The following is a 20,026-nucleotide window of genomic DNA, read 5'->3' on the forward strand; positions in this document are numbered from 1 at the left end:
TCAAATCTCAAACAGGAATCGTTCCCATCATTCTTTGATTAAGGAACTTATGCTCTACCTTTTTTTTGGTGGTGGGGGGTGGGGGGGAGTAGGGAGGTGTATATTCCTGGAGCTTGAACTCAGGGCCTGGATATTGTCTGTGAGTTTTTGTGTTCAAGCTTTTTTTGAGCCACAGCTCCACTTCTAGCTTCTTGGTGGTTAAATAGAGAAGAATCTCACAGACTTCTTCCCTGGCTGGCTTCAAACTGCGATCCTCAGATCTCAGCCTCCTGAGTAGCTAGGATTACAGGTGTGAGCCAATGGCAATAGCTCCTTTTCTTTTGTAACTGCAAAATTAATGCATGCATGTTTAATGCTGAAAAAAGACAGCCACTCAAAGTCCTCCTCATTCCCAACTGGCGGTTGTCTCTCAATTTGGAAGATTTAACTCCACTGTTTCTGATCGTTTCTTGTTGCAGTAACTCATTCTAATTTCTAATTGGTGAAATAGACATCGGGTCCTTTCTAGATTCTTCACTGTGGCTGCTTGCACAATTTCGCTTATCTGGCCACACTAATCTTAGGCAAGTTCACTGGAAAAGCTTTGACGATTTACTTCCCCCACCCCCTCCAAAAAAAAAAAAAACAAGTTTCCTGTAAAGACCACACTGCCCTCCGTAAGCCACCCTGTATATGAGCAACCAAACAGCTCCCTGTCACAGAGAGGTACCTAGCCCAGTGTGAATGGTTGGAGTTAGAGGTTACTTGGTGTCATGTAAACACAGGACCTCCAGCTTACAGTAGGTTGAAGTAGTCAGCTCATATATCTGAGTTTTAGATTCCTTAACTCTTGAATAAAATATGTAACTATTGGAGAGTTAAAAAATCCAAAGATGACAGCCATGGTGGTGAAAGTGTTCTGTGAACTATAAAAATGCTATATAAATAGCAGGAGAGGAAATTATATATATATGTATATGTATACTCTTGTCATACAAGACTACATAATTAGTACAAAAATGCATGTACCAAGGGAGAGAAAGTCACTGTGCAACTGGCAAGGTTAAAAGTCTTCCCTTGAGCCTTCGGAGACATGAAGAGTGGTTGGTTGCCCATATCCTAAGTGGTAGTCCCACAGATAATCCTGGCAAAAGGGGAGGCAGTGGTCTGCCGTTTGAATAAGGCCCCCCAAAAGTTTGTTCTGGCCCTGTCATGGCAACTGCACCTGGAGCTCCAAATTCACTAAATATAAGAGCTTTTTTTTTTTTTCTCTCAGCAACATGAACATCAGTATCTGCCTATGTCACATACCGAGTGACAGGCCCTTGCAGGAAACAGTTCCTGAGTGCTGTGAGGCCGTGGAAGTATATTTTACATAGGGGGTCACAAGAGTGCCGTAAGTGGAAGCCAGCAGGAAGTGAAGAATCGGGGCAGCTCTGCCTATGGGTTAGAGGTGGGCGGGCACCATGGGAGCGCATGGGAGCCCTCCCCTTATTCTCCAGAGAAGAATGGCTGTCTTTCCTGTCTCTAGCCCAGCAGAATGACTGAATAGTGGTCTCAGTAGCAATGAAAGTGGTCCATGGATCCCCTCTAAAAGCCCTGGGGCCCTGTACCCCAGCTGAAGCCCCTTGTGTGCAGGAAACACAGGTTAGCGATGTCTCTTGTGGATTAAGTCACTGAAGATGACTTACACACACATTTTTAAAGCTCCAAAATTTATTGCTGTACATTTTCTCATAGCATTTACTATGGAAATATTAATAGTGCAAATATTTATTTTGGGTTTTATAGCATTTGAGAGATCACAAAGCTTTTGATATCTTTTGCAGTCATTTATGATCTATATTATTCAGTTTATATTACTTTGAAAATTTAAACAAGTAATCTTGTATTCAAAATGATTCCATGACGCTCGCTAGGTATCCTCTTTAGGGGGAGGGGGAGAAGCCTGGATGCCACAGGGGCACTTTCTTGATAATACATCTTCCAACAGTTGTGTAATTGCGTGACTCTCTGTTCAATTACAAAGTCATTTGACAAATACATATATTATGTGCCGGCACTGTGTGAGGCCCTGGAGATGTTAGGATGACAACACGCAATCTTAGCTTTCACGGTGCTTCCAGTATCAAAGGAGACACAGACATGCCGAAGTTTACAATACAGATACAATAAAGTGCTTCCACAGAGGTATTTACAAAGTGCAGTGGGAGCCCGGATGACAGGGAAAGAGCAGCTGTTTGGAGAAGTCAGGGATATCACAGAGGAGGTAGCCACCGAGCTGAGACTCCATCGGCGATGCAGAGCTCGCCTTGGAGACAGGCAAGCAGAGGGAGCGACAGGCGCGAAGACACAGAGGCCCCAGGGCAACTTGAAAGGAGCAAGCAAGTTTTCTTGAGGCCAGATTGCAATGGGGATAAAATAGTAGGAGGATGAGGCTCCACAAGTCAGGCAGCTCTAAAGCCAGGACGAGCCTTATGGCCCTTCTTCCATTTATTCTGCAAACACTGAATGCTCTCTTCCAGGCCCTAAGCTAAGCACTGGGGCTTTTAATAGAACAAAATAGACACAGCCTTGCCCTCGTGGAGCGCACATTCTAGAAGAGAAATAGGCAGAAAGTCAACAAATAAATAACATACAGACTCAGGAAACTGTTACAAAGAAAACATACAGGGTGCTGAAAATAACGTGGTCTGAGGGTCGGGGTAACAATAAACAACTCTCGGAAGCAACCTAAAACAGACACACAGGGATGACAACTCCAGCGGTCCCCATTTGCACACCCACTATGCCAGGCACTGTGTAAACACTTGGCAAACAGCATCACTCGGAATCCTCACAACTCTATGAGGTAGGTTTTATCATTCATATTTCACTGAGGAACAGGCTCACGGAGAATTCAGTAACCTGACAAGTCACACACAAGTGGCCAGAACCAGGATTCAGACCCCGGTTCTTCTCATTTCAAAGTGCTTAACCTTGAAATTTAAAACTTCACACAAAGATAAACGAGAGATTTTGATCAGGGAAGACACAGGCTCACACTTCCCTGTTTTGAGGATCACTCTGGTAATGATATGAGAGGAGCGGAGAGTGAAGGGGAGTGGACAGGGGAAGCCACTCAAAGACCAGAGGGAGGAAAAGTTAAGCTGAAGTCAGTGGCTGGGGGCTGGGGAGGATGCACAGGTGACAACAGTAGGGTTAGTACAGTAGTTCTAACAAGACTGACAGGGAAAAACGACTCTAGAATCACTCCTGGACTTCCGCCTTGCACAATGAAGCAACTGACTTGCTTTTACCCAGGTAGAGAAATACAAGCTGTGCAAAGTGATTTGCTGACTTTCATTTTAGACACAGCCTAGGGGTATACTACTGGGAGAACCCTGGGCCTATGGCAAGGTCCCCCGTAAGACACCACTCAATGGCTTTCATACTCTGTTCTCTCCCTGTGCAAAGTATACAAGAAAAGAAAAATCTAGTGTGTACGTTGTGATTTTAGTTTTTTTAAAAAAATCTGTTTATAAAAGTACATCTACCCTAGTTGAAATTATACTCTAAAATATATGATCACCAAGATAAAACACCCCAAGGTAATTAAAAATGAAGAATCTAGGGCTTGGGGAGGAGGGAAAAAAGTCCTTTGGATATCTATCCTAATTAGTCATACTAGCTCTTTAAAAGAGGTCAACATTCACTCCACAAGCCCAGCCCATTTGGGGCTTTCAGACATGCCCAAAGAAGGGCACTGTGCTTCCTGTCCCCTTCAACAGTCCTCCCAAAGACAGTAGGACTGCCCGCCCAACCACCAACAGGGCTACTCCTCAGAAATACATGGCCGATCACCTGAATATAAAACTGAGAATTCCAAGATATGTTAATACAGTTTGATAACAAGGATCCAGAAACACAACAGCCCCAACTTAGCCAGTCATATTCCTTTGACCACCCCCCTCCTCCTCTCTCCCTTCTTTAGGATTGAAGAGAGCTGGAGGTACTGGTAATTAAATGTACACATGACATGGACACATAACTTGACCACATCATTTTAACTCTAATTGTTTTTGATTTTGTTCTTTTTGCAGTGCCAAAAATCGAGCCCAAGGCCTCACACATGCTAGGCAACTGCTCTACTGGGTCTAACTTTAAATGAAATCAAGATCTGAAGTACAAAAACTTTTCCCCTAGAGTGACAATATTTTTGCTCCATTTCTTACAATTGCTTGCACTTGCCTATAACCATCCCTCCTGTCTTGTTGACAGATTGTGTTCATTTTAACACTCATTGAATAATGTAATGCCACCTTTAGCATTTAGGTATCACAAAATGGTAATAAAGTTAGTCTTGTGAGAGCTTTAACAGAAAGCAATGTTAGTGTTTTGAAGATTGGATATGGATTAGTAAGGTACTACAATCTGATTCGTTAAGCAACTCTGTCACCACGGTGAGGGGTCTGTCCTGCACCTGTTAACTTAGTAACAAGCTAGTGGTTATGAAAAAGTGCAAAACACTCTAACAAAATGACAAACGTGGACTTCAAGTGACACCTAAAGGGTATCTGTGCACATAATTCATGCCACAGGGGAGAAAGGGTCTTGCTTTTACAAAATTATCAAAGTAGTTGTTAGAGGAAAGAAAAAAAAAACTGCACATGCCTGGTGACAATGTCACACTCCTGGTGAAAGCACAGTTCCCATGCTGTCCAGAGACACACTGCAAAGCTGTGAGCTCTTCTCCACCACCTCTGACTCCAATGGAAGGCCCAGGATCAAAATGTTCAATGTGTATCAGGGCTACTCACTGTGTGTGCTTTTTAACAGAAAGAATCCAATCAATCTGTGAATATAATCATTTATTTGTCTTTACAGTGATGATGGAAGAATGTACAGGTGTCCTCTTTCAATAAAGTATAAAAATCTGTTTATATACAGTGAAGTCATAATAATCTTTAATTGGGGAATTTATTTGGTACTCCTGATCTGTTTATATTAAAACTGGGGCGGGGGGACAAATCTTTCATTTAAGTGCTACATTTCCAGTAGATTGCACCTGGCATCAAAAGCTCTGCTTCCTCTTAAGGGTCCTGCTTGATATTACAAAAGACTAATTTTAAGTCCTAGGACTCAAAATAAACATCATTTTTTGAATAATAGATATATACATCAAAAATACATCTAAAAAGGCATTGGTTAGTGCTATTAAAAAGCTCTATGTGCTCGGGTACATTTTTTTCTTACAGGCAAACCCAGTGGAAACATTTTTATTCAATTTCTAGGAATTTTCTCTTGGGGAAAGTCAGTCGAAAGTAACCTGTAAGGAAAAAAACAAACAAATTTAAAGTGAGAAGTCAGCAAAGTATGAAAAAGTAATCAGAAGCTACATTTCATTTAGATATGTTTTTTAAATCTTGATTAAGCAGTTATAATACTTTGTATGTAAAATTTCAATAAATTCATACATCAAAAAAGGCCTCAATATATTCCTTCATTGTTCCAAGTATTTTGAAAATCTTTAATCCCCATTTAATTTTCAAAGAACTCATATTACACTTTGTATATTTAGGTAAATATTTCCTGTCTACAATTAACTAAATCAGTGTAACAAAAGACTCAGAGAGCATACAAAAAAAAAGCATAATTACCAAACACATTTGGAGAAAATTTCTCCTTAAATCAATAATCTATTTATATCAATCTGTACTGATTTTTTTTAAAGCATTTGAACATGATGGGTATGTACTGAGTCTTAGTGTTGATCCTGATTGAAATGGCCCTGTGCAATATACCTGTGATATATCCCATTCGCAGCTAAATATTTTAACAACTTTGTTTCCTTAGTTACCTACTTCTTGGCAAGCATTCCTAAAATGATCCGAAGGCATGTTCCCATGACTGTAAAATTTAAGCAACGCAGTATTAACTTGTTATTAAACTAGCTAAACAAACAAATGCAGGTCCACTTTGTTAATAAGTGACATTGTGAGAAAGAACCATGACAAAATGAGACTGACAGACCTGAAGAGAATTTTAAGTTAGAAGACTCAGGGTCCCTCTCTTAAGAACCTCAGAAGTTGGCCATGTCCCACCCTTTGGCAAGTTAAAAGTCTACCTATTCTACACATTATGAATATAAATTAAGTCATGTGGCCAGGCTCCATTTTCTTAAGCATTTAAGGTGCAGATGAGGCTAAACGAGTTGAGTAAATGAACTCTAATAACTAAGAAGTACTTCTTAGCATTTCAAAACCTACAAGTTTAATTATATCATGCTCTAATCATGCCACTCTCAAGTTTAGGATATGAGACACAACTTAAGCCCAAATAACAGCCACTTTGTGAGTGTGAGTGTGTGTGTGTCTGTGTGTGTGTGTGTGTGTGTGTGAACAGAGCTTAAACTCAGAGCCTCATACTCCTGGCTCCTGTTTCTTCTTGCTTATGTTTGGTACGCTACCACTTGAGCCATGCATCTAGTTCAGCTTTTTGCTTGTTAATTGAACATGGAATCTCACAGATATTCCTGCTTGGGCTGGTTTCAAACCATGATCCCTCAGGTCTCAGTCTCCTGAATAGTTAAGATTACAGGTGTGAGCCACTAGCACCTGAAATAACAGCTACTTTTTATAAAGAACCAATTAAAACTCAATCATTTACAATAACGAGTTTATTATTATTGCCATGAACCCATGTGCAAGGCAATGAACAGATAGTGGCTAGTGTCTGTAAGTGTGAAGTGCCTAGAACACATTTGTGTATAGAAGTTAACTTGTGTAGTGTTAACTTGATAGCAACATGCAAGGTAATCTGCAGAAGTTCAGGCCCAGCTACACTTCAACTGGATAGTCCCTTGTTAATCCCAAAGTGATTTCCGGAGAAAAGTCTCAAGAAACTAAAAGCTACGGAAGAGGAGTGCCTTCCTGGCCCCTTCTGATGCGTAGGGCAGAGCCAGGCACGGAGGCTTCCATAAAGCACACTGCCTCATGGCTCCAGAAGCAGCATGGCTAAAAGAAAGAAGCCTCACGTCTCTCTCTGGTAGACATCAAACACAAACTAAATGACACTCATCGAAACTCACACAGCACATCCTTGCTAGCTTGGAAAACAGTTCAGGATGCCAACAGTGTCTTCCTGTCCTCACTGTGGAAACAAAAGCAGTCTCAAAACTCAGACTGAACTACACGTAACGGGTTCTGTGAGGTCAAAAATCTATGTGATGGAATAGCATTGCAGGTCGTGGGCAGGTGAATAAAAATCGATGACACTATGGCATGAGCCACTCCTGAATTAAGGAGGCCATGGAAAAGGTGACATCAATTAAACTCGTCATCCTGGCACTCAGTCTGTGCCTCTACCCAACAGAACTCACTCTTGTCAGCCTTGAGCTCCAGGCAAACCTGACTCTGCCTTGCCATCCTCTCAAGCCCACATCCAATCAGCCACAGGTCAAGTTACCTCTACCTCAAAATACATCTCAGATCTGCACTTGCCTCCTCTTTTCCCTACCCACTAACACCAGTTTCATGAAAAACACCACCACCTCTGCTGGACACATCCACCTCCCAACTCATCTCCCTGATTCAGAGCTTTCTCTACTCCAGTGCATTTTTCCTACAGTAGCTGGAAGGATTTATTTTTAAGAGAGGGTACAATACCAGGGTTTGAACTCGGGGTCTTGAGCTTGCTTGCTTGGCCCTATACATTTGAGCCATGCTTCTAGTCCTGCTCTAAGGAGATTAGTTTGGAAATAGAGTCTAGAAGACTTTTATGGCCAGGCTGGTCTTGAACCATCACCCTACAGGTGTCAGTCTCCTGAGTAGTGAGAATTACAGGCATGAGCCACCGGTGCCGTCTTAAGACAGAGGATTGTGTACATAAGCAAACCTCAGCACGCCACTGGCCCTTCCATATTTTCCACTAGTTTTAATGACTGAGCTCAGAGTCCTTAGTCATGACCCCGGGGCTCCCCAGGAGTAGGTGTGCTGCCACACGGCATGCCCCACCTTCCTCACACATAGTCTACTGCAGTGACTTTTGCTTTGCTCTGAAATAAACCAGGTTTCTCTGTGCTACACCTTCTAATGAGACTATGCTTTGCCTGACTCATTTCCACACATTTGTCAGGCCCAAGGTAAATGTCACTTCCTTGGAAAGGCTTTGTTCAACCTTCACGTCATGTGAGCTACCCCTTGCCTCTCCTCAGTTTTGACTTCAAAGGGAACTAAATAGCCTGCCAAGATGCAGGATGGAATTTGGGAAACAGGTTGCCACACTGAAGCTGTGAGAAATCATGTAACAACAAAAACAAAAAACAAAAAACCCACGGTTGTACTTGTAGCTCATTAGTGGTTTTAGGGCCAAAATTTGTAGTGTTAGGGAAAATTACATATTACATATGTCAGTGTCTTTCCTGAGTGTTTTTTTAATACTGGATATATGGAAGGAAGAGCATACAATAAGGGAAGAATTCTGTCTATGTTGCAAGCATAATTCTAAAGGGGACACAATGCAGTTCAGGTTAACCTTTCCTCCCACCTGATTGGGTCCTGTTTTCCTCCTGCTTCACTCTAACACCTGGTGCATGTTTAACCTGGGGGTCAAATGTCCTCACTGAGTAAGAACAAACAGATAAAAATAATTTATATGGCTCTAAATTCAAATGGGAGAATTAGCACATGTGTAACTATGCAGAGGCGCAGCTTTGTATTCTCTGCTGAGGAGGCTGGGAAGGGAAAACAACAAGAAAATAAACAGCATAAGAGCCACCTGCTTCTGGGTCTGGTGTTTGTTTACCTGATCACACATTAGGCTTCATCTCCACTGTCCATTTCAATCTCCATCTCTTCTGTATCAGCAGCCCTGGACAGGATGTCTGCCATCAGCGCCTCTTCCAATTTCTTGCGGACTTGTTGTACTCGTTCTTCCTGTTTCCTTTTCAAAAGTAGAAGAAAAAAACCTTGACAATCTGACAAGTAATGAAAATAAGGAACTACTACATCTTCTCTTACACTGAGGTTTCTCTTTATCTTGTTGGTTTTCCCTTTTGCCATACTTGCATGTGAACTCAGGCCTTGTACCTGCTGGGCATGTGCTCTACCACTTAAGCCATGCCTCCAGTGCTCAAAACTGCAACAAGAGTTCATCCTCACTAAAATAAGTCACGAAATTACTTAAAACAGATTTTCTCCTAAAAAAGAAAAGGATGGTCTCAGACAATTATCCCTTGTCTCACAGAGAATTCTGGAAGCAGTAGTTTTCTTTCAGTAACTTCTTCCTGAACTTGCAAAGTTCCAAGCATGTGAAGGTTTGCCTTTATTGCTATACAGAACAATTAGACATCACCTGAAAACAGGAACACGAGAGAGGTCAGAGGGCAACTGAGGGAGAAGCACCTTCTCTGGTGAGGCACTGAGACAGACAGGGCGTGCTGGGAGGAGGTCTGAGAGAGAGGCAGGGCGTGCTGGGAGGAGGTCTGAGAGAGAGGCAGGGCGTGCTGGGAGGAGGTCTGAGAGAGAGGCAGGGCGTGCTGGGAGGAGGTCTGAGAGAGAGGCAGGGCGTGCTGGGAGGAGGTCTGAGAGAGAGGCAGGGCGTGCTGGGAGGAGGTCTGAGAGAGAGGCAGGGCGTGCTGGGAGGAGGTCTGGCTCTTCATGACTTTGTTAGGAGGGAGAATTCCTGAGCTCCCGTGTCTGTAGACAACAGGTTAGCACAGAAGAGCCACAACTACATGAACTTCTGAACTGAACAGAGAAACCAAAAAGCATCTATTCAACTGAGATAAGCAAAGCCATTCGAGATACCAGGTCAACTCTTGACTACCAGGACCAGGAAGGTGAACGTACTAATAAAGGCTCCAAACCATCAGACAGAAAATAAAACCCAGGAAGAAGAGCTGCCGGTCCATATTTCACCTTTTAAAAGCAAAGAAAAAAAACTGAGACTAGCTCCCTGAAAGGGCAAGACAGAATTTACACCCAGAGCCAACTAGAGAAGCACAAGCAGGAAGAACACTGGCATGTGGAGGCTTGTATCTGTCATCCGGCTATCCAGGAGGCAGAGAGGTAAAGATCACAGCCAAGTGTGAGACACCGTCTCCTAAACCAAAAAGGTGAGTGCGTGCCTGCACTGGCAGCTCACGCCTGTAATCCTAGCTACTCACGAGGCTGACATCTGAGGATGGCAGTTCAAAGCCAGCCCAGGCAGGAAAGTCCATGAGACTCTTATCTCCAATTAACCACCAGAACACTGGAAAAACCCAATGTAGAGCTCTAGCCTTGAGCAAAAGAGTTCAGGGTCAGTGCCCAGACCCTGAGTTCAAGCCCCATGACCAACAACTACAAAAAAAGCTAAGTGACTCAAGTGGAAGAGCGTTTACTAAGCAACTATGGGGCCCTGAGTTGAAAGCCCAATCCCTCCAAAACAATAAAGAAGAAAAAAAGATGGGAAGGCTAGCTTTAAACAGAGAACAGGTGAGGCCCTCCTCCGAGAGAAGAAAGATGATGAGGATGGATGTAGAGGAGAGTGCGGAGTAGCACAGTGACAGGGAAACTGAGGGCTCGGGAAGAAAACGAAGTCTAGTTTTCTCCCAGTCACTGAGGAAGACGGACTCCAGCCCGGCCCGAACCTGAGACATCAGAAAGAAGCATAGCCACGATTGGAAAACTCTATTACCCCCCCCCCCCCCCCCGGTATGTTTAGTCCCTGCAGGCTCCTCAAACTGTACAGCTAATATTTGTTTTATATTTTAAATAAATTTTGAAAACAAAGCCAGGAAGCTGAGAGGCAGGGAGTATTTACTAAGTCAATCTGAGCTCTATATCTTCTGTCATAATAAAAGAAAGAAACTCAACAGACCTTTATATAATGGAGTAGGGTCACAAAGACAACATTTGCCCAGTGATCCAAAGTTTATGTCTCATTGGCAGAAAACAAGAGAAGGCGCAGTTGCTGGGAGTAATCCTATAGGAAAGATAGGGCAAATGGAGCGAATGGCACTTTATCTTACACCCTAAAACCCACAATTAATTTTCTTGAGCAATATTAATTTTGATTCATAATTGATTTTAATTGAATATTATTTCTTGAACATAATTAACTGCCAATTTTGGAGCACTACTTCCCACGTTTATGGATGTTGAAATTTAAGTGCTTGCCACTATGGGAGGCAGAACTCTAAGATGTTCCCCAGGAACCCCCATACACCTCGTATACACTCTGCATAATTTTACTCCTTAAAGGTGAGTGAAACTGGTAACTATTATGGGCTATCATTCCATGATTAGGTTACTGGTCAACTGATCTTGAGCTAATTAAAAAGAAAGCTCGGTATAGTATACATATGGATACAAAGCACATTACATATAGATGTGAATATGGCATAATGAAAAAAACTTTTTTTTTAAAGGTGGAGAGAAAGGGATTAAGAAAGAAAGAACAGAAAGGGTGAATCTGATCCAAGTACATCATATGTATGACAGATCAAAATGAAAAACACCGCTTTGTACAATTAATTTTCTCTAGTAAAAATGAAACGCCTCTGTAGGAGCACATGCAGGGACCAGAGGACAAGGAATGCAGGCCACCTTTAGAGCTGAAAGCAGCCCCTTTCCCATGGCCAATCAAAGAACAGAGGTTTCAGCCTAACAACCACAAGAATGAACAAGTATACAAGCTCGAAAGAAAATCCCAAGCTCCTGAAGGCAACACAGTCTCCAACTTTGATTTCAGTCTTGGGAGACGGGAGCAGAGAACCTGGAGATTGCTGATCTGGACTGCAAGTTCACAGATGGCTGTAACGCTTGTGAGAACCTGTTATAAACTATTAGAAAACAAATTACCCATGGATGAAAATATCGACTTTGCCGAAAATACATATACGTAAATTTGGAATCTTCAGGTGGGTGTTCATTCTGGCAGCACATAAGATAAAATGGAGCACAGGAGGATGGCATGGCCCCTGTGCAAGAATGCTATCTTTGATCAGAGGTTTGCAAGAAATCAGCATATTGACTACATAATGAGAGGAAGCATCATAATTTCATCTGCAGTCAGTTATTTGGAACCCACATTAATTCAAGAAGGAATATCTGCTTAATAATTTCTGCTCAAATGATTAAATCAAATGAATAATTTGTTAGGGAACTTTACCAAAACAGGAAATAGTCCAGAGCTGGCTTTTGATAATTCCCTCTACTGTCAAAAGATCTGTGGCAGCCCTGGCATGCCCAGGGTATCAACCCAGTAACAACCTGTGGAGTCCCTACTGCTCACTCTGTGCTCATCCCAAGACAGAAAAGCACTTGATTCCCATGTAATTTTCTTCCTCAAAAATAAGAATAAGCCCAAAAAGCAAGATCATTTGACTTTTCATTTTGTTATTCTAATTTTTCCAAAACTGCAGATCATACATCTCATGCAATCAAAGCATATGAATACAACTTTGAACTCATTTATACCTTTGCAAAAGGAATTACTTTAAAACCCAAGAGAAGCTTTCTAATTATAAATCTAGATAGACTTGTGCATTTAGAAACATTTTATATCAACTATTTATAGGTTTAGAACAGAATACAAATTTTATTTTTAATTATGATTCAAAAGTGCCATCTACTGGTTTCTACTAGGAATAGTACTCTAGTACTGAGGTTCATAAATCCTAACAAGAATTTCTCTGTGGTCTTACTATCCAGAACATTTTCAAGATTCTACCATCTGAGCCAGATGTTTTCCTTTTACTGTTTATTTGCTGTTAAAAACCTAAATTGTGGCCCAGCATTAGAAGAAATAAAAGATGTTAATACATGCTAATACATGTTGCTTATATCCTTTCTTATCCTAACTGTTTTACAGCTTTACCCTTAGCTCTTTTTCATTTGTTTCTCACCTTGTATAATTGTGTATGTGTGTGTGTATAAATATGTATGTTTAACTTAGTAACTACATTATACTTTTCCTTGGAACAAAGTGAAGTACAGATCAATCTCTAAATTGAGCTCAAGAGAAGTAAACATAATGAGGAGAACTAAACTGACCTCTGAAAATACAACTGAGCTTAAAGGAGTATGGTTATGGCCATCATCTCCTTTAAGGAGAGTTGGTTTGTAGACAAACAAATGTACATGAAGCAATTATAAAAGGCATGAAGAAAAGGCTGAAGATGTAGGCCAGCTTCATAGTGCTTGCCTTACATGTGGGGGCCTTGGGTTCAATCTCAAGAAAGAAAAACAAAAGCGAAAACAAAAAGAACATACATAAAGACCTGATAAGTCTGGTTAGGCCAGAAGTTCAGAAGGCCAAATTAGCAAAAAAAAAAAAAACACTGCAAAAATGAAGTGTAGCAAACATAATTGATCTGGCAATAGATGCTCTTGTAATGATGTCTCTGATGTGCAGCACTGTCCATCTTTTTTGAGCATATCTTTGTTACAAAAGTCCATTACCACTTGCCACTAGTTCGACTTTTAGAGGATAGATGTATGCATCATAAGGTATCTTGGAGATGAGACCTAATCCAAATACAAACTTCACTTGTTTCATGTAAATCACGGACTGGAGATAATTTAATACACCATTTTAAAATACCTAAATTTAATACCTAAAACAAAGCTTTATAGTACAAATTTTTCACTTGTATCATTGTTTTGGAGCTCAGCTTTTGTAGCATTTTGGATTTAACTTTTCAAAGAAGGGATGTTCAACTAATGGAGCTAAGTCTCATGTGCAGTAGAATATTTATCCACAAGCAAAAACCAAGTTTTCCAAGTCAAGGTAAAGTACTTTACCTAATGTCTTCATCTGTGACAATGAAAGCTTTGCAGAGGGGCTGAGATGTGTTTAGCCAAACAGCAGGGTTCTTTTCTACAGCTGGGGAGATTTGTCCTGTGATTGGTGCGGAGCTTGTGTGCAAAGCACTGGCAACAGCAGATAAAAGGGTCTCATCATTACTCCCTGGACCAACTCCTGCAACAAGAAAGAAGCACCACTGAGTGGAAGATTCCCACTATGCTGAGCAAACCCCACATGACACAACCGGTAGTTGTGTTCAGTGGGATCACCTATTTAAAATGCACATAAGCCAAAGCAACAAAGAACAATAAATGTCCACCTAATGAGTAGTAAGTACACTAACAAGGAATATTAAAATAACAGTAACAAAAGAATTGTGTTTTAAATTAAACTTTTCAATACATTTTCCAAAGTGACTAAACTTTGGAAAAGTCAGCCACATTTCCTCAAAATAGTGAAAACTATTTAAATAATCTGAATCCATTATAAAGGCACTATATTATAACAAGTATCCCAAATAATAAATCCTATAATAGTTTCACCTTGTATTTTGGACATTAATTTCCAGCAATGCTTCAATGATTGTTTTGTTTCAGAACTTGAAAGAAAAAGGCAGTAAAGCATACTACTCCTGCAGCTTCACCAGCCTTTTCAGACTTATAGAGTAAACACTTGCACATCTTGACTATTTGTAGAAAACCAGCATCATGGCAAAATCTAAGTGAACTGTTTTAAAGTTCTAAACTTACTTAGTTAAAGCAGTAATTTTCAAGAAGATGAAGCAATGAAACAATAGCCCAACTATAAATTATAAGGCTCTTGATCAATGTAGGATACATCAAGATTTAGAAGGCAAAGTTGTAACAACAGAAAAGTAATGCTTCCTTAGAACTTGGAGTTATCATGTGATTGGCAGATCCCATTAGCTGTTAGGGACCAAAGTGCAAGTTCCCTCTGCTACGTACAGCAGCAGCTTGTGGAGAGAATGACAGAAAGAGAGCTGTTAGCTGTTCTTTTGGTAAGAGGATAAGAGAAAGAGTAAATGTTGGGGCTGGAGGCTACTGTAATCAAGAAGCTTGAGAAACTTATGCAGCACAGACAGGCAGCACAAGCACACAATGAACCTATCCTTGAGCCAAAGGTTTCAAGCATTAAAAAAGAAAATGTGCAGTAATATGTTCATGGAAGTAACCCTACACCATGTAGAACTGCCATGTTCATTTTCCCTTCACTACAAGAGGTGCATCAACCAGCAAGAAACATGGCCATGAGTCAATTCTGAATCCACAGACTCAAGCTTGGCACACAGTAGGTACTTAATAAATATCTGCTCAACTAAACTTAAATAATACCTTGAAGACCTTTAGGTAGTTCCATGGTTTTTATAATTTGTTCTGTTACATCTGATGCACTAAGTCCTTGTAGCCTCTTCTCCCAGAAAAGCTGTAAGGCAAAATATCACTGTTAATAGATACATTCTTGACACAAGAAAGTAGCGCATCGATGCTGTTGAATAATGAAATTTAAACCATTTTGATAGTTTCCTATAATTCTCTCAACTTTTCCTTATAACAAGCTACATAATGCTCAAACATGAGTTATTTCAACACACCATAACTTTTTGTTTTTTGTTTTTGGTGCTAGTCCTGGGACTTGAACCAGGGTCTGGGTATTATCACTGAGCTTCTTTTGCATAAAGCTAGTGCTCTACCACTTGAGCCAAAGCTCTATTTCTGGCTCTTTTGGTTCTTCATTGTAATCTTACTGACTGTCCTGCCCAGGCTAGCTTCAAACCACAATCCAGACATGAGCCACCAGCACCCAGCATAAATCTTTTAGGTGACATTACTCAAAATATGTTTTGTTATTTTATGCAATCGATTCATTTTATAGTATTCAAACTGTTTATGCTATATACCATAGTCAATTTTTATAAGGTATCTTCCAAAGAATATAATTTAATTTAAAGCTCATGTGGCATGAAATTTTAATGTTAAACTTATTAGGGAAAAAGAAATAATTAAGACAAGTATCAGTCTCTGTATCCAAATCATTAAGCAAAAACCGAGCCTACATAGGTGTTTCTAAGACAATGATGTCTACCCCTTCAGCATACTTTACAGGGGAAAAAAGGGACCAAATTTTTTTATTAAATAGAAGCCTTCTAAAATAGGTTAGTACTATCTGGCTTTTACACTGGCTAACCTTCTCCCTGTTACAAAGGGGTAAGTCACACCTTAGTCGTTCAGCAGCCCCAGGCCATCATTTGGATATGTATGAGTATACTAGAAGGTTCTTCATTCCTTAGGGGGCTACTGAGGTATACAATCGTTTATGGAAACACTAAATTATCCAAATAGCTGTGTTTTTTAACTTTTTTGTCCTTGTTACACTTTAGTCTTTCTAATTAGCCACTATTTCTCATTTACATCTTTCATTCAGCGTATATTTATTGAGTTCCTACTATGTGCTATGCATGGCCTGTGGGTGCAATAGCCAATAAGGTAAATCTTGCCTTCATGCTCAAGCCTTCTTTCTTTTCTAGTCAGCCTCATATTTACTGAAGACAAAGGGGAGCGGAGGGGAGATTCTGGAGACTCTCTTTCTGGTATCTTAAATCATGGGTTAAAGACACACAGTAATGTGTTACAGACTGAAAACAGGAGTTACTACACTCAGCATAAGGATATGAAAGACACACAAACCCATGCTGAAGTCCCAGCCCCAAAGCCCACAAGAGGTATGACTTTGACATGTTCTACAGCTTCTTCAGAAGCTTTTGCATTCCCCCTCTGCAAACAAAGCAATGACTTTCACGTCACATGACTGGGAATTAAAGAAGCACAGCGCCTGTCACATAGGAATAAGGCTATATGTTTCCTTCCAGCAAATTTTGGTCAGTCTTAGGAATAATTGCCTCCAATGAATTTAAAGATATGGTAGTATAACTATAGTTATTACAGAATAGCAGTATGAAAAGGAATAAACAGCAACAAAAAGCTTTCTGTCCTCTAAGTACCTTTGGTATACAGCTACATCTCCTTTTTTCTCCCTACAAATTATATCACCAGTGAGAAGAACATTAATCTTCAGAATATCAAGGGTTGAATTAAGATAATAATTGATGAATGTAATAAATATCCCTTAATAAATATCCCAAGAAACGCTGTTTACTATTTACTCTTTGGTAGAAAAATGTCCTTTTTCTTTTGAATACCACCATATTTATAGAAAAAGCAAAGAAAACAAGTCATTTAATTTCTAATCAGAATAGGAAGACCTCAGAGATGTGTATATGAGAATGTATACATACACACTCAGTCCTTTATGGGCTCTGCATATATTTCAACCAACTACAGACCAAAAATATTCAGAAAAAATTGTGTCTATTGAACACTTACAAATGTTTTCCCACTGTCATTATTCCATAAACAATTCAGTGTAACAACTACTTACATAACATTTACATTGGATAAAGTATTACAAGACACTTAGGCATAATATAGATGGGAGGATATTCACAGATAAATGCCAGTATTATGCCATTTGCTGAAAGAGATCTGGGTATCTGCGGATTTTGGTATCAGCAGAGGGTCCTGGAACCAATTCCCTGAGGATACTGAAGGATGACTTACAATATAATTTGATTTTCAAAAATAAATCAACACACTAAAAACTAAAAGCATGTGAACTGCGAACATACATGATTGCCAATATTTTATACCTAAAAATTCTAGTTTCGGTTGTTAAAAGATTATTTTTGATCCTCTCCTTTTCAGGAGAGGAGAGGGCCTTCTGGAAGTTTAACTAGGCATGCATGCTTGAGAGGCAGGCACTCTACCACTTAAGCCATGCATACTTCCAACCCAATCCTGCCATTTTTACTTCTTTTACTTTGTCAGTAGGAAGGAAGGTAATACAGAAAGGGAAATTTTGCAAAGTAAATCTTCACTTAAAACATGAGTATAATAGCTCCAGATTTCATCAAGTCCCAGTAGCACGGAGTGTCATTTGACTGACACCCCTCAACTACAGCTAAATCAGAATCTGATAAGCATGGGCAGACTTTGCTCAAGTTCCTTTGATATTGAGCATCACCTACAGAGTTCAGTAGCAGAAAATATGGAATGCTATGCCAAGAAAATAGATATGTGTGTGTGTGTGTTTGTGTGTGTGTGTGCGCGTGTGTGCGTGCGTGTGTGTGTCTGTGTGTGTCCTTGCCCATCCATTCCCAGGGAAGTAAAGGGAATGGGAAAACGTTGGAGAGGGAAGAAGGCCAGGATGAAAAGAAAACAGTAAGGCAAGGCCACTTCCTGATCACATCTCTCTAGGTTACTAATTCATTTTTGCTCTATATCCATCTTCTCAGTCTATTCTCCATTTTATTCTTTTCAAGGTATTCTAATAGGGCTTTCTATATTGAAAATGCACTTAAATTTACATAGGGGCTAGGAATGTGGCTTCGTGCTGCAGTGCTTGCCTAGAATGCATGAAGTCCTGGGTTCAATTCCTCAGCACCATATACACAGAAAAAGCTGGAAGTGGCACTGTGGCTTTAGTGGTAGAGCGCGAGCCTTGAGCAAAAGCAGCTCAGGGACAGCGCCCAGTCCCTGGATTCAAGCCCCAGGACTGGCAGAAGAAAAGAAAGAGAGAGGAAAAACATAGGGCAGCTATTCTTTTCAACACTGTGCTAGTCAGTTGCCAGAGTACCCTGAAAAGACAAGGCTACAGGAATAGCCATTGGAGATTGGGTGGAAGGAGCACGAGGCACTTCCTTGGAATTTAGGTTTACAGTCTCAGGTTTTTAATAAACCCGTATTTAACCCAGATGAGACAATGACCAAGGTACAGTACATTCCTTTCAGAGAGGTTCATACACACTCCCTCCCTTCCTCCAGGACCACTCTACTTTATTACCTTGTCACCATTTCTATCCAATTGTCACAAAATATGCCCTTATCACAAAGAAAAAAAAAAAACTCCTCTCCTCAAATTCTATTTTTTTTCCATCTTTTTTCATTAGCTTTGTAGCCTTCTTTGCAGCCACTTTGTAGCCTTCAAGCCTTTAGAAAAAGTACCACAGGGGACATGTCTTCCTCAGCCTAAGTCAAAAAGCTTCCCCAACCATCCTAAGGTCAGACCGTATCACTGACAGCACGACTCTCTCCAGCTATGGAGATCGTCCTGCTTCACCACAGGTCCTGCTCTCTTCCAGCACACTCTATTCTGGAAACCTGACTTCACCTGCCTAATCCAATGATGTGTCTCTCTCAACTTAATCTTGTCATCTGATATGACTTCAAGTATTCAATAAATACACCAAAGGAACAGTGATTTAACAATTGCATAAAATCCAAAAATGTGTGTGCTATCATTCTTGGTTATTACATGCCTCTCCAATCCACTATTAGAAAACTAATAGTTCTCGCATGTACATCACCTTCTATTGCTAATGGTCTAGGCAATATCATAAACTGGTAAGAGAGAAACAGGACAGGATTAAGTCATCTAAACTCACAAAAATGTCTAAAACATGGATGGGGCAACGCACTTCTGGAGAAAGCATCTTAGTGGTCAGTAGAGCTAGTTGTCAACCTTCCTCCTCACAGTTCTCTCCACATAGGACATCACATAGGACATCAGGGGAGCCCCATGCAAGTGCTTCAGCCTCTCTGTCTTAGCCTCCCAGATGACAAACAGGATGGTATATCACAAAAGCTGCTGCTTCAGTGAGATGAGCCAGCAAATTTATTTACTAAAAGTAAAACTACCTCAGAATACAACTGGTGCATTTTCATGAACTTGGTCATTGGGAAATTTGTCAACTTACAAGAAGAGAATCAGAGAGAAAAAATAAGGATCACAAAAACAAAAACTCCTCACAACCATATACAAACACTCATACAACAGATCAAGGTTGATCATGTTTATTATTACCCTCCATCAGCCTGAGCTTATTAATATGTACTACAAACAGATTTGTGTTCTTTGCAAAGTCAGGACAGCTTACATCTTGGCAAAACATACAAGCAAAATATTTTGCTAGGCAAAAAAAATATATACTTTGCTAGGCAATTCAATAGTTGAGAGTAACTGGCATTAATTGGCATCTCCTGCTCTCTAGAACTCTGCTAGGTGGAAAATAAGCAAAACTCTGTAATAACTGCAATAATGAGGACATAAAATTATCCTTAATTCAAAGAATCTAGGAAGGCTTTTAGAAAGAAGTAACTCTAGAAAACTGTGTAAAATATTTTATAGGCACACAGAAGAG

The 20,026-nt window shown here is 40.3% G+C and overlaps 1 protein-coding gene across 1 annotated transcript in view; it reads right to left on the bottom strand.

Moving 5' to 3' along the window:
- Nucleotides 1–4,812: 4,812 nt before the first annotated feature.
- The window catches only part of Mbd2 (methyl-CpG binding domain protein 2), a 62,574-nt gene continuing 47,360 nt past the window's right edge, over nucleotides 4,813–20,026 (bottom strand). Inside the window, exons 4-7 of the mRNA XM_042675107.1 lie at nucleotides 15,105–15,195; nucleotides 13,749–13,926; nucleotides 8,764–8,901; nucleotides 4,813–5,287 (exon numbers count right to left, since the gene is read on the bottom strand). Of these exons, the coding sequence (XP_042531041.1) occupies nucleotides 8,775–8,901; nucleotides 13,749–13,926; nucleotides 15,105–15,195 (396 nt within the window). The 3' untranslated portion in view covers nucleotides 4,813–5,287; nucleotides 8,764–8,774. The remainder of the gene's footprint in view (nucleotides 5,288–8,763; nucleotides 8,902–13,748; nucleotides 13,927–15,104; nucleotides 15,196–20,026) is intronic.

This window comes from Dipodomys spectabilis, unplaced genomic scaffold (genome assembly GCF_019054845.1).
Source record: "Dipodomys spectabilis isolate Male_0828 unplaced genomic scaffold, ASM1905484v1 ptg000024l, whole genome shotgun sequence".
Lineage (NCBI taxonomy): Eukaryota > Metazoa > Chordata > Mammalia > Rodentia > Heteromyidae > Dipodomys > Dipodomys spectabilis.